This window comes from Nylanderia fulva, unplaced genomic scaffold, assembly GCF_048542155.1.
Source record: "Nylanderia fulva isolate GAGA-0341 unplaced genomic scaffold, ASM4854215v1 Scaffold238, whole genome shotgun sequence".
Taxonomy (NCBI): Eukaryota; Metazoa; Arthropoda; class Insecta; order Hymenoptera; family Formicidae; genus Nylanderia; species Nylanderia fulva.
The window spans coordinates 122,938-137,357 of NW_028190302.1; the positions used below are offsets into that span (position 1 = coordinate 122,938).

The following is a 14,420-nucleotide window of genomic DNA, read 5'->3' on the forward strand; positions in this document are numbered from 1 at the left end:
GTTCATCATTGGGTGTGTCAGCAGCACAGTCACCGTATGCCTCTGGCGACCGAAGCATTTCTCTTCCAATCCACCGCTGCCCAACAGGACCCCGCCGAAAGCAGAAGATGTGCGCAAAGAGTCCGGTGAACCTTGTGCTACTCTGAGCCGTAGCCAGCAGGACGGTTTTTCCGCTAGTAGCGACGGCCGAGCTTATCCTTGCACTCAAGGAGTTAGCGTCAGCTACCGGATCCTCCGTGGTTCTCGTCTGGTCCTTGGAGGCGCCTCCGGTTTGCCTGAAATTAAGTCCGTGCAAGGTAGTATGATGGGTCGCACCACATACCAAGCAGCGACCGCTGCCCGGACAAGAATCCGCTTAATGTCCAGGCTTGACGCAATTCAAGCACGCGCCCAGTTTTTTCACTTGCTCCGCGCGTTGTGTGACTGGCAACGCCTTGTATTTCGGGCAAAACGTTAACGTGTGCGTGCCTTGACAAAGCGTGCACGTTTTTGCTTTCGACTTCGGAGTCACGGCCGTGTTGCATGCGACGCGCGTGGGCTTAGCCGGGGATTTCGCACTCACTCCTGGACTTCCGCGCGGGAGGGGAGCGTCCACTCTCGCGGCCTCCAGAGCGCGCACTCGGTTCTCCAGGTACATCTGTAACTGCAGGAACGTCGGGAAATCACGCGAATCCAGAAGCGACGTCTCCCAGTGCATCCGCGTCGTGGCATCCAGCTTGCTAACAAGCAGATGGACGAACCAGTCGTCCCATGACTCCACTGGGCGCCCTAGCGAGGCGAGCGCTCGCCGGGCCTGGTTAAGCACGCCCAACAGTCGCTTGATCTCGGTAGCCGACGATTTGACGGCGGCCGAGCAAGAGATCAAATGGCGCATGTGAGCGCAGAGAAGAACGCGCTGATTATCGTAGCGCATTATTAAATCCTGCCAGGCCCCGTCATAAGCACCGTCAGTCAACGGAACGCCGGCGACAACTTCCGCAGCTTCACCGGTCAGGCATCCCATCAAGTACTGGAGCTTTTGCACCTTAGGAACCCCCGTGACATCGTGAACGACCGACCGAAATAAATTTCGAAATCCCTCCCACTCGAGCTGATCTCCGGAGAATTTCGGCAACTCGAGCTTCGGAAGTTGCATCTGCTTGAGCACGGGCGCGACGGCCGTGGAGCTCGGCCCTGACCGCGCTTCGGTTTCGATGTTTCCCGCCTTTTTTAATTGATCGCGTAAATCATTAAGCTTACTACGCATCCCGAAATACGTCTCTTCCGTTGTAGTGAAGCAGTCGTCCCTCATGTAGGCCGTCTTGTCAGCCTCAGGATCGGACGCGATCTCGAAATGCGCATTCTGGTACCGCGTCCAATAATCATCAAGGCGCGCTAGTCGGGTGGAGACCTCATTTTCCGTGATTTTGGCTTGCCCTATCTTTTGCAAGTTCACCCACATACGGGTGATGTATCCCGCAACCAAAGTCTGTTGCTTGATCATGCGGTCCATCATAGCGTGGAGCACGGCAAGCTCAGCCTGGTATCAGCGACCGCGCGCGTGGAATCGCCCAAGTTACTCGTTGCGCGACCAGGCAATGCGACAACGCGATGCCGACGCTCGAGTGAGCGCTCCGCGCGCCTCGTATGGCACGGACGCAGCGTGTTCCCGCCGCGCGAATCACGATCACGGCGCGTGTAATCCACGCGTTCACTCACTGGCACTCCGACACTTAAAAGAAAAGGGGAGAGAACGCAGCGAAAAGAATGTTCCGCGTCCGGAAACGCGAGTCAAAATTGTTAATTTAACTGTTAAAAGGAGCTCCGGATCCGAGTATCCGGCTCGAAGGACCAAATGTTCGCGTAAAGTCTCGGTTCGAAATGGCTTCGAGCTTGGAGAACGTCCGCGTGGTTGAAGGAGTATCTATAAGAGACACTAATTGTTCTAGTTTCACAAAACTTCACTTTATTTGCCACTTAACAAAAGATAAGCGAAAAAAAAGCTAAACACCTTGCGCGGGGGCGCAACAAGATTTCGTTTCGTCTTGATTTATAGGAAATCTTAACACCTTTAAGGATCGAAACGTAATATAAGAGCGAGTCGCGTGTAATTACTCGATCGTCCTCAAAACGAGAGTGAGTGCCGGTCAACGCGCGACACTCGCGATGCTCCCCTTCCCCGCCTCGCCCATCGCTCCCAGCTCCTCGATCCACCGAGCACGACGGGGAGATCAGGGAAGAAGGCAGAGGCGGACAAATAGAGACCGAAATAATATGACACGAATGCTTAAATTTAAATCCGTTCAATAAAGGACACACACGATTCTGCTCAATCCTCGATAATAGTCCCTACCGAGTCGGGTACAATAACATACTCGGTGTCGGTCGTATGATTTCTTCAACCAATAACGATCGACCACCGATGTTTGTCATATTTCGGCAGCAACGGTAAGGTCAGAAAAACTAGAGGAAAATAATTCCTTAGAATCCGAAGCAAATGTTATTTGCCTGAGAACTCGACCTTCGAATCAAGAGTTATAAATCAAACGAGAATTTATCTATATTGTAATCGTCTTTTTCTCGAACAGAAGGAAATATTTAACTCCTCCTAAAGACTTTACATTCATATCACACAAGTCAACAAGTATCAGGTCTAATGTGTTTTCAGCTACTTTAAGATTTATCGGATGAGAAACGCGATGTTGTTTTCCATAGACACATCCAGTACAAATGTAGTTGTTCCAGTCATCAATGTACTTAATATCATTCTTATTTAAAATATTTCTGACATACTTGACATTTTGATGGGCAAGTCTTTCATGCCAAATTTTGATCAAAGCTGTCAACAAGCATTTTGAAGATTCTTCTTGTCGAAACATCATTTTGTACAGATTTTCATCGCGTTTAGCAATAGCCACTGTTTCCTTTTCGTCCAGCGTTTTAAAGAATGACTTGCTTGCATCTGCAGTTTGTACATACCCTTTATCCAACATTTGTGTAACGGAAAAGAGATTAAAAGTCATCTTAGGTACATATAAGACATTTTTCAATATAATTTGATATCATTTATCTCCGTCAAAGGCTTCTAGTTCAATGTCGCCTAATCCAATGCCTTCTAATTTTGTAGCATCTTCAATGATGACCATCATAGGCTCTTCTAGTTTAACATAATTTATCAGCCAATCTCTTCGAGAAGTCATATGTTGCGTTGCAGCACAATCTTGATACCATGAATCACAACAGTCATATTTAGATTTTATTTGTTTCACATTTGCAGTTGACAGTCCAAGGGTTATAAGTGCACGATGATTTGACTTTTTGGAATCATTCTTTTCTGACTTGTCGTTTTTCGAATATCCGCTTTCATTCGAATTTCCTTTAGGACAATTTTTGGCAAAGTGACCTTTCTGATTACAACTGTTGCAAGCATAGTTATTTTTACAATAAGCCAAGTATTTTGCGCACGATTTATTTTTACAATATTTCTTTACGTGCCCTTTCTTGCCGCACGTAAAATATTCAACCTTTGAGTTATTAGAAGTATTTCCTTTAGAAGATGGCTTCTGGAATTTATTTCTTTGTTTTAAGATCAAAGCATTTTGTGATGTAGATTCACTTGATTGCTCGTCTTCGTTTAATCTGTCCTCTTCCAGTTGTAGACGTTTAAACAATTTGCTCAGATTTTTATCTTCTCCTCTGACATTATCCCATCTAGTGCGAAAATGGTGAAGTTTAGGTGGCAACATTCCCAAAATTCTAGTCATAATCCAACTTTCTTTCACTTCTTCTCCTTCAGCTGCTAAATCTTCTGCATACTGTTGAATTATCATACAATTTTCAATAACTGACTTATCGTTTATAACCAAAAAATTGTCTCTGTAAATCTTCAACTGTAAGATCAGATTTTTTGCCATACAATGTATGTAATTTATCCAGCATTAGTTGCGCAGAATTACAATTTGCAATTTTCTTAGCTATATTACTACTTACATTTAAATTTATAAATATCTGAGCCTCAAGATCTTGTTTGATCCATAATTTAACTGCCTCATTTGTATTTAAACCAGGAGGACTTACTTCTATTCCTGTTGCTACTATAAATAGACTTTTTGATTTTAAAGTTAGATTCAATTTAAATCTCCACGATACATAATTAACATTTTCTTGTGAGTCCTCAGACAATGTTACCAAATGTGACTTAATTGAATCCATGACTTTGTATGATAAATTTTTTTATTTTTACTCACCTATATAATACTAATCAAATATTTATAAGTTTTTTTTTTTGACCGCAAGAAATTATTTACTAAATTTGTTATAATAATTTAACGCAGTGCGACATAAACAATATTTACATAGACTTTTGTATCTTAACCTATTTTACGTTGACTTTTTTTTATTGACTCGACTGACATAAATTGACGTTGACCTTTTGACTGACTTGACTGATGTAGACTGACGATGACTTACGTTTATATATACTGACCAGGATATCTGTCTAATCCACCAAGCTTTGATAAGGCAATACTGGGCCCATAACCAGTTGTTACAATTTTGGTAGATTTCTGTCTAATAAGCAGATCCTGACTTGCAGTGGAACAATGCTTCATTTATTGCAGACGTTGTACATAAAATAATGTATCATAAGATACACAGACAAAAAACACAAATAAAAAAAGGCGCCTGCAAAACAAACATAAAAAACGAATATAAGAAATAAATTCATATGATTATTTACACAAAGCAATTAGTCTTACAAAGTATAAATTCATACCTTTTAAATAACGTACAATCACTTATATCTTAAATGCAATGTTTTTAAAAATAAAATTATTCAGTCTTATCGAACTGCATGTATGCTTATTTGCGTTGCAGTATCTATCTCTTTCTGAAGAACAATCGCATGTCGCAACGGTTGCAATGCGCACATATATTAGCGCACGCGGAACAGTTAGTAGCGTCCTTTCTGAGGTTTCTTTTAAATTTATTATATAGGGCAAGAGTTCTATCACAGCTCAAGGTTTACCAACAAAATTTGAACTTTAAAATAATTACAATTCAACACACACACCAATTTTACGCATGCGAGGATAAGAGAAGTGTAAATAACGACACATTGCCATCATTATCTTTTATGAAAACATTTCCTCAATCATCTGTCGATGTATGCACACAAAAATTTCAATCAGACACAAATATTTTCGATGATGATTCTTCTGTGGGATCATTATCAGATGTTCGTGAATTTTGTGAAAATTTGACAAGTTTGCCAATAAACAAGCCATACGCATACAGATGAGACAAATGTGACGACAGATAATAATGCGTTCATACCACAGTCGTTGAATACATTTCTTGATAATTCTGCAGATGCATGTACACCGATAGAATTGGAAAGTACAATGCAAAGCAATATTGAAGATATTGAAGACGTCAAAAATGTTGAAGACGTTGACGATGTCGAAGACATCGAAAAAGTTGAAGACATTGAAAATGTTGAAGATATCGAAAATATTGTTTTGCATACAGATGAGAATATCGACGCATATCGTTTATATTCTAAAGAGATTAGTGGACGACGTATCGTCGATTTTGGGCATGTTTTTGCTGAATTGCAAAGACTGTCCACTCATTAGCTGGGCGAATGTCGATTTACTGATCTCGTATTGAGCATAAAGAACCGTGACGATCTAAAAACCCAATTTTCTGTTAAATGTCGAATGTGTCACACCACAGGTGACTTTTGGAGTGAACCAAAAGACGACAAAAAATTGAATGTCAATAATGGTATCGTATCCGGTACTATATTGACAAAGACTGGTCATAAGCAGCTTGAAGAACTTCTTGCTGCTGCAGATATTGCATGCATAAACAATAAAAAATATATAAAGCATCATAACGAAATGTCGGAAGCCTTCGCTGCCGCCGCGGAAGAAGAAATGCGCGTGACTGGCGAAGAGGAAAAACGTTTAGCAATTGAAAGAGGAGATGTCATAGACAGCATTCCGCATATACCCGTGATAACAGACGGGTCGTGCATGAAGAGATCCTATCGTACTGGTAGTTACGATTCTTCATCTGGAGCAGCTATTATTACGGGATATTATTCAAAAAAAGGTTTATTTGTCGGTGTCTGGAATAAATATTGTATCATCTGTGCAAGAGCAGCTAAACTTTTCTTAAAACCAAAAGAACATAGATGTTATAAAAATTGGGGAAATAATCAAAACTCGACAAGTATGGAAAGCGATATAATCCTTGAAGGCTTCCAACATAGCTTAGAAATGCATGGATTAATTTATAGTAAATATATTGGCGACAAAGATAGTAATGTAGCAAAAAAATTGAGAGATTTTCCACCATACTCAAATATTGTTGTGGAGAAGATTGAATGCACAAATCATCTTCTCTGCAATTTACGTAATAAAGTACGCGAAGCGGGTAGTAGTGGTGATAGAAATATCGCAAAATTAAAACAAATTGTTTCGAACAGCTCGATGAAAATTAGAAACGCTATAATAAAGGCTGTAACGTTTCGCCGTAATAGTAAAGCATCTTGGAAACAAAAAATTGCTGGATTAATTAAAGATTTACAAAATATACCTAGCCATGTATTTGGTGAGCACAAAGATTGTCTTTCTCTTCAATATTTTTGTACAAGTGAACGAAAAAAAGGCGAAGAAAATCTTGTGCCCCAATTACAAAAGGCAGGATTATATTTAAAAATAAAAGTTGCAATGAAACGCATTATAGAAAATGCTGATTGTTTATTATATCAATTTACTAGTAATTTCGTGGAAAGTTGCAATGGAATTATTAGTAAATTTATTGGCGGCAAACGTATTCATTTTGCGAGGAGAGGATCTTATGAAACACGCGTAAAAACGTCTGTAGTACAATTTAATACTTGGAAAGCATTGAGTTCTACTTGTCGTGTAATGGGTAAAGAGCCACCTGCATGTACCAAAATAGTAGAAAATCAAAATATAAAAAAGAATAATACTTATCAGGAACGCGCACACGCAGCAAAAGAATTAGTCTCTCTGTTCGTACATCTAAATATTTTGCTAAAACTTTAACGTCTGATAAAGATTATGGACCAAATGCGGAACGGCCAGATATAGAAGGTTATATGTACAAACAGCTGAAATCTAATCATTATCAAATGTTAAAAGATCAGCAAAGTAATCGTGCTGTATTAGAGTGTGCTACACGGAATCAGCATAAAAACCTGGTGTGGCACAACATGTGGCAAAATCTTCTCACTGCTTCAAACTTTGGAAAAGTTTGTAGTAAAAAAGAAACAACTTCGTGCAAAAATTTAGTTAAAACAATTCTTTATCCTCCTCAATTGATGAATGCGGCTGTTGAGTGAAGTGAAGAAAAAGAAATGGTAGCACGTGAGCAATTTGCAGGAGTTGGGGATACAAATTTATAATTGTGGAATATTTATTGATGAAAATATTCCATATTTTGCTGCGACGCCTGATGTTATTGTCGGAGACGATACTATCGTTGAGATTAAATTATGCGGCGCGGCAAGTGTCTTCCACCGCTGCAATGCTGAATAAGATTTCAGACATTCATAGAATATTTGATAAAACGGATGACACTCGAATGAATCAAAAACACATGTACTACTTTCAAGTACAGGGACAGCTCCACATAACGCAAAAAAATTATTGCATTTTTGCTGTATGGACATCTCTTGGATTGAAGTACACAATTGTCGAGCGTGATAACAGATTTTGGGAAACAAAAATGTTATCACTGCTTACACGATTCTACAAAGATTGCTTGGTTCTTGAAATAATAGATAGTAGAGCGGCAAGAAATATGCCTATTCGAGAACCGCAGTATGTCATCAAAGCACAAGCGGCTAAAAAGTGACATAAAAGTGGACAGTATTATTGAAAACACTACTACCACTGTTGCTATTCCAGAAATAGAGCAAGATGACGATTGCATTATAACTGATTACTCAAACGAAAAAAGAGATCTAACTGAGGATGATATAAAAAGGCAAAGAAAAATGTTAGATAATATAATACCTTCGCTCTTATTAGTGAAGAAAAATGTATTGCCCATAAAGAGTAAATTAAATGATGAATCGTTAGATCTATATTTACGCGTAATAAGAGAAACTTTTTGCTTTGAAACACAAAGTGTGTTATATATAGAATACTCGCATATAATTGAAGCTAGTCGTAGCAATAAAAACTTACAAATTATTGGCGGAAATTGTACAGATCATTGGCGATGTATTTATTTTGATGGCACCAAACTTCACGTGTACGACAGCTTATCTGGTACTACGTACAAAACATTGGCTGCTAAAAAAAAGAATATATTCGCCTTCGTTATTCTAAGATCAACAAATATGATATAATTTTCGAAGAAGTGCAAACACAACCAGATTGGCACCTCTTGTGGAATTTATGCTGCGGTTTTCGCTACAACTGTAGCCTTGAAAGGAAATCCTTGTAATAAAAAATATTCCAGTAACGTTAAATGCATGAGACTCCATTTAATTAAAATTCTAGAAAGTAACAAAAGTAGGTATACTATGGGAGTTCTAGACCAGGGGCAATGAGAGAGGATGAGGGGCGGGGGGGAATCGGGAGCAAGAGAAGTGACGTCACGCGGGGGAGGGGGTCTTATCAGCAGATAAGCTTATCTTATCAGTTCAGGTTACCTGATAAGGGGCTCATGTTATCTGATATGTTTATAAACAAAAGATAAACATATATCTATTACAGCGATATCTATTACAAGATAAGATAAGCGGCATCTTTGTAAAATATCTATTACAAGATAAGATAAACAGCATCTTTGTAAGATATTTATTACAAGATAAGGTAAAAAATTCTGGTTAATCAAATTCTAAGAATTATTAAGAACAAAAGGGCTGCCGCCGTTTCTTTGGCGAGCGCCGACAATCCTATTACTAAGGAGGGTTGCGTTTCTTCTCCCCATACGTGGCTGCTGATCTATATGTTATCTGTATATTTCTAAGAAATATCAGCGGAGAAAGTTTGCATCATCGGGGGCAAATGCGTCGCGACATGTCTTTGCTGCTTGTGACGTGTTTTCGCCGCTTGCGACAGGATGAAATTTACACCAGGAAGGTAACGATGATCCGGCGGCTTTATCTATGTATTTCGGAGAATTATCAGCGGGTAGATATTGCAAATATTTCTTGCGAATTAACAATCGTTCGTACGTTAAAGAACAAAGGGTTGATCGGGATATATAATGAGAACCGATGCCGCTGCCGGGTCATAGTACGGTGACCACGGTGGCAAGCGCACGCTCTCCTCATTCGGAGTACAAGATGTTTGTCATGCTATCAAGTGCTTCCGACATTCTCAGTTTATATGCTGAACAGCTGCAATATATTCCAAAGATTGATTTACTGCAAAAGTGCGGCTATTTCGTAGAACATTTGTGGGACAAGCTTTTGGAGCACATCAAGGCGGATCCGGAGGTTCAGACATATCGTCGCTGCCTCGAGTATTACAATCGACCGTGGATGCAAACGCACATTGACGGTCCAGCACCGATGATCAGGGATTGCAGCAAATGTCAGCGAAAATAGGCTGAGGTTAGTGACCACAAGTGTAATACGTGTGAAAAGTGACAGACAATAAAAATGAAGAACGCAGTGCATATGACAGACAAGAAAAAACCATTCGGGTATTATAAGAATATCGAGAAATAATATAAACATCTCCAGGATCGTGATCATGACGATAAAAATAACCCGTTTGGTGTTAAACGTGAAGAGAAAAAAGCGAAGAACATTCCGGTGATTTCGGTTGTACAATTGTTAAGAAATCGAACTAGGTGTGCAAAAACCGCATACGAAGAAAGTGCAAAATTATCTAGGAGCTCGTGAACATTGTATAAAAAAAGCTGAGAAGTGTAGGTTAGATACATGCTTTATGTATAAGCTTGGAATACCTGAACACACAAGAACAGCATGTTATAAACATGAGATACATAGAGAATTTTGAAATATATATACATGTAATAGAATTTGGGGTAAAACTAGTAAAAAATGTTGGCCATTTGAACCAACACCATCACCGTCATCGTCATCGTCGCCATGTATAGATTACTTGTCGCTACCTATTTATATGCTTGATTAAATAGGTGTGCAACATATGCGAAGAGTATATCAACGTTTCTGAGAAACGTTGTATCATAATTGTAAGAAACATGTCTTCGCGGAAGGTGTAAACATAACGATAGTCAACAACTGAGCAGCCGCTATTTTTGTTTGACAAAGATCATCTTTCTGAGATAATTGCAATTGTGCGTTGAAGAACAAAGGATTGATCGGGATATATAATGAGGACCGATGCCGCTGCCAGGTCATAGTACGGTGACGTACTAGTGAGCATACAGTACTAGTGCATACTAGTGAGCATACAGTGTAAAAAAAAAAGTGTATTGTTTTTTTTACAAAAAAAATGGAGAACGCGGAAAATGGTGAGCGAGACTTGGTGATCTCTGATAACGAGATGGAAGTGGAGGTCATCACGATCTCCGACGACAGCGACGACATGTATGACCCTGTGTATGACAGGGAGGTTAATATCGTCTTAGACGATATCAAAGATATGGAGATTGAAGTCATACCGAACATCGTTGAAGAAGAAGACGATAATAGTGGTGATGATAATGAAGAAGAACACCAGCCATTCCACGACAATGGGTATGACAGTAAAAATGGTGTTCGCGAGTCGTACCACTCGCGTACATTAGACGATTGAGCCATCGAACCCTTCGATGAAAACACGAGGGTATACATCATGTCATACGTCTCACCATGGGGATCGATAAAAATCTGCATTCCCTGTTTCATGAGAAACAGAGAAAGATTCGCGACCATCACAGTCATCCAGAGACACGTGACGATGCGGTACAGAGATGTGCCGCATCTTCACTGCATTGATTGCCAGAAAAGAGTATTCACAATCTTCCTGGCCAACATGTGCCCAATGTGCCAAGAGTGTAAGTATATATATATAATATGTCAAAAATCTATAAAATAGTACAATAATATATTATATTTTTGTGTGCAGGTGCCGAGGCACAGTCCGACAGCAATGATTGATGCGGTCCTCTCTCTTGCCGTATCTCTCGCCGCGTGAGCCTCTCTCTCTCTCTCTCTCTCTCTCTCTCTCTCTCTCTCTCTAATCGCAGGAACCGACTTGTTCCAAAACGTCTCTTGAATTCTTCTGCTTCGAGGCTCTCGATTATTCACCGACGCTCTACCTTGCCCTTACCCGCATTATATATATACACGCATTTTTTATGTATCAAGAGACGCGGTAGCGTCTCGCTAAGTTATATCTTTTATTAGTCAAATTAAAATACAATCTACAAAAAAACCAAAAAAAATATCGAAAGATATTGAAAATATAGCAAAAATATCGAAACAATACCGAAAATTATCCGTAGGACGCTACTGTGTACTTTACCGGACGTAACACGATTTTCGAAACCTTGAAAACAATAATTTGAAATATTTCATGACCGAGAACATATTTCAAAAGATGACCATATCAATCAAAAGCACGATTTTTTCCGAGTAAAACGAGATCATAACGAACTTAATAGCTCTATTGATTGCGGAGATATAAATTTTTTTAGTTATTTTTTGGTCGAAAATGTCACTTTTTTGTCCGACTACGGCGTCGTACTTGTCCGCGGTTACCCATCCCGAAAAAGTGATTTTGTCCGCAGCTGCTTTACCTTATCCGCGGCCACCCATCCCAGTATAGTGACATTTTCCTCAGCTGCTTAACCTTTTAAGCAACCAAACGAAAAATAAACTCTCTCTCTCTCTCTCGCGCGCTCTCGAGCAGACGTGTGTCACATTGCTCCGTCAAAATTCTAAGTTTTCGTTAGTAAATAGAGAGAGAAGAAGGTAAATAAGTTGCTCAAGTTACGCCGCTATAGACCGGGGATAACTATGAGGGTTATCTAGCCGGGATGTCGCGATATGTGAATGTGAGCAATGAATCTATTGTGGAACAGAGAAGTTTTCGCAAGACAGGTAGACATCTTTTGCATTATACGTGGTCATTAGTGCTGACGTGTGCAAGTGGATCACAGGTCTGCAAACGCTTAGATAGCGATCTCGGCCGGCAATTATCGATATGGACGATGAATATGCAGAGTATAGATGCTCGGCATGTAAAAAGGCAATAAAGAGTAAAGTTGTTAAATGTAATACTTGTTCAAAGCTTTTTTACCATCCAGGATGTGTAAGTAAGCATAAATTCTAGATAAAAATCAAGAATACGTGCTGTGTAAAGGACCATTTGTGGAGTTTTTGACCGATAGTGAGAAAGAAACAATCATGAAGAAAACACCGGCGGCGGGAGGAAAAGATAAAACATCCAGGATCTACAGGATCTACAGGACCGTCCACAAGCGGTGGTATTCAAGGGTTAGGCATTGATGTAAAAGTAGACTGGATCATTAAAGCTGTAAAAGAAATAAAAAATGAAACGACCTGTAAAAATAAAATTAAAAGTATGATTAAAGAAGCACTTCATGAAGAACTAGGAAGTATTAGACAAGAAATAGAAAATTTGAAGAAGATGATGCAAGAAGTAGCAGGTGGCTCAAAGGAAGGATTGCAGAGGAACTACAGTGAAGCGGTAAAAAATAAGAAGAAAGAAAACATTATAATTGTGTAACCGAAGAGGGAGCAGGAAAGTGAAACTACCAAAAAATTGGTGAAAGAGAAGATAGATATAAAGAAGCTGGAAGTGGGAATATCAAAGTTGAAGAAAGGAAATAAAGGATCGATTATCCTTGGATGTGAGAGCGAGGGAGAAATGGAAAAGCTGAGGGTTACAGTACGTGAAAAGCTAGGTGACGATTTCAAGGTCACAGAACCGAAAAGAGTAAAACCAAAAATAAAGGCTGTAAATGTTGGAGAAGAAGAAATGCAACTGGATGATGAAGTCTTAATTGACTCAATCAAAAAACAAAATAAAATTGACAAAGAACTCCACATAAAAATAGTAAAAAGAATGGCCAAAGGTAACGAAAATTCTCGTGCTGGAAGTGGAAAAAAAGAAGACGGTTCCTTAATAATGGAGGTAGATGAAATTGTCCATGAGCTGATGCTGAAAAAAGAAAAAATAAATATCGGATGGACGAAATGTCCTGTGTTTGAACATTACAGTGTTAAGAGATGCTTTAAATGTTGGGGTTACTATCATATTGCTAAAAATTGTAAGCGAGAAGAAACATGTCATAAATGTGCTGGAAATCATAAAGCAAGTGACTGTAAGGTAACGAAGATGAAGTGTGTAAATTGTATGTACAAAATTAAAACGTACAACTTAAAGATAAATGACGAACATGATGCGTTAAGCAGAAAATGTCCGACTTTCACCAGAGCACTGGAGGAGGAGAAAAAAAGAGCGGGCTGGGAGTCCACTAAGTAGCAATCATGGATGGAATCAATTGTATACACGAACTCGCAGAGTGTGATGGCGCACAAAGATGAAATTCAAGACTATATGAAGAGGATGAATCTTGCAGTCGTGGCGTTGTCGGAGACTAGGCTCATTGCGGAAATAGAAGACAGTGAAGTGAATGCGCCGGGATATAGTTTAATTAGATGCGATGGGGAAAATAGAAACACAGGAGGCGTAATAATTTACATAAGAAATGATATCAAATATGAGGTAATAGTTAAAGAAAAAATAGTATCTAACTGTTGGTGTGTAGCGATAGAAATGCGAGATAAAATATATAAAGGAGTAATTACAGTAGTGTACCATTCACCGAGCGCGTCGGATGGTGATTTCTTAAGATTTATAGAGGATGTAGTGGACCGTTCAGTAGCGAAAGGGCAATGCGTTATGTTGGGTGATTTTAATATAAACTTAATGACGGAAGTGTTTTATGCTAAAAAGCTAGTAAATGAGATGTTGTGTTTGGGCATGAAACAATACGTAGACAAACCAACTAGGATTACAGAAAATAGTCAATCTTTGATAGATTTAGTTTTTGCAAATATTAAGGTAAACTGTATCGTATATGATAAGCCGAGGATAACAGATCATTTATGGATAAGCGTTGAACTTAATAGAAGTAATATTGAAGAAAAATATAGAGAATTCATTAGTAGAGATTACAGCAAATTTCAAATAGATGATTTTTTATATGCAATAGAGGAAGGATTAGAAAGTAGAATTAATTTAGGGGTAAATGAAAGAGCAGAGAAATTTGTGCAGAATATGGTAGTGGCGTTAGATAGGGTAGCACCAAAGAAAAAATTTAAAATTCCAAAGATATGGGAAGGAAAAAAATGGTATACGGATGATATAAGATTAGCTACAAATGCAAGGGATGAGGCGTATGCAAGAGCGGTATATGCGGGTGAAGAACAAGATTGGTTACAGTTT

General features: G+C 39.2%; 1 protein-coding gene and 1 pseudogene across 1 annotated transcript; one reads left to right on the top strand and one right to left on the bottom strand.

Moving 5' to 3' along the window:
- Positions 1–355: 355 nt before the first annotated feature.
- On the bottom strand, positions 356–1,492 carry LOC146723067 (uncharacterized). Its single transcript, XM_085483210.1, has one exon. The coding sequence runs from the start codon at positions 1,490–1,492 to the stop codon at positions 356–358; it is 1,137 nt and encodes a 378-aa protein (XP_085339336.1).
- Positions 1,493–12,530: 11,038 nt separating this feature from the next.
- Positions 12,531–13,651, top strand: LOC146723068 (uncharacterized; annotated as a pseudogene).
- Positions 13,652–14,420: the final 769 nt, after the last annotated feature.

What these genes read in the sequence shown, in the direction of transcription:
- LOC146723067 (XM_085483210.1), bottom strand. Translation starts at nt 1,492, where the DNA reads ATGGACCGCATGATCAAGCAACAGACTTTGGTTGCGGGATACATCACC.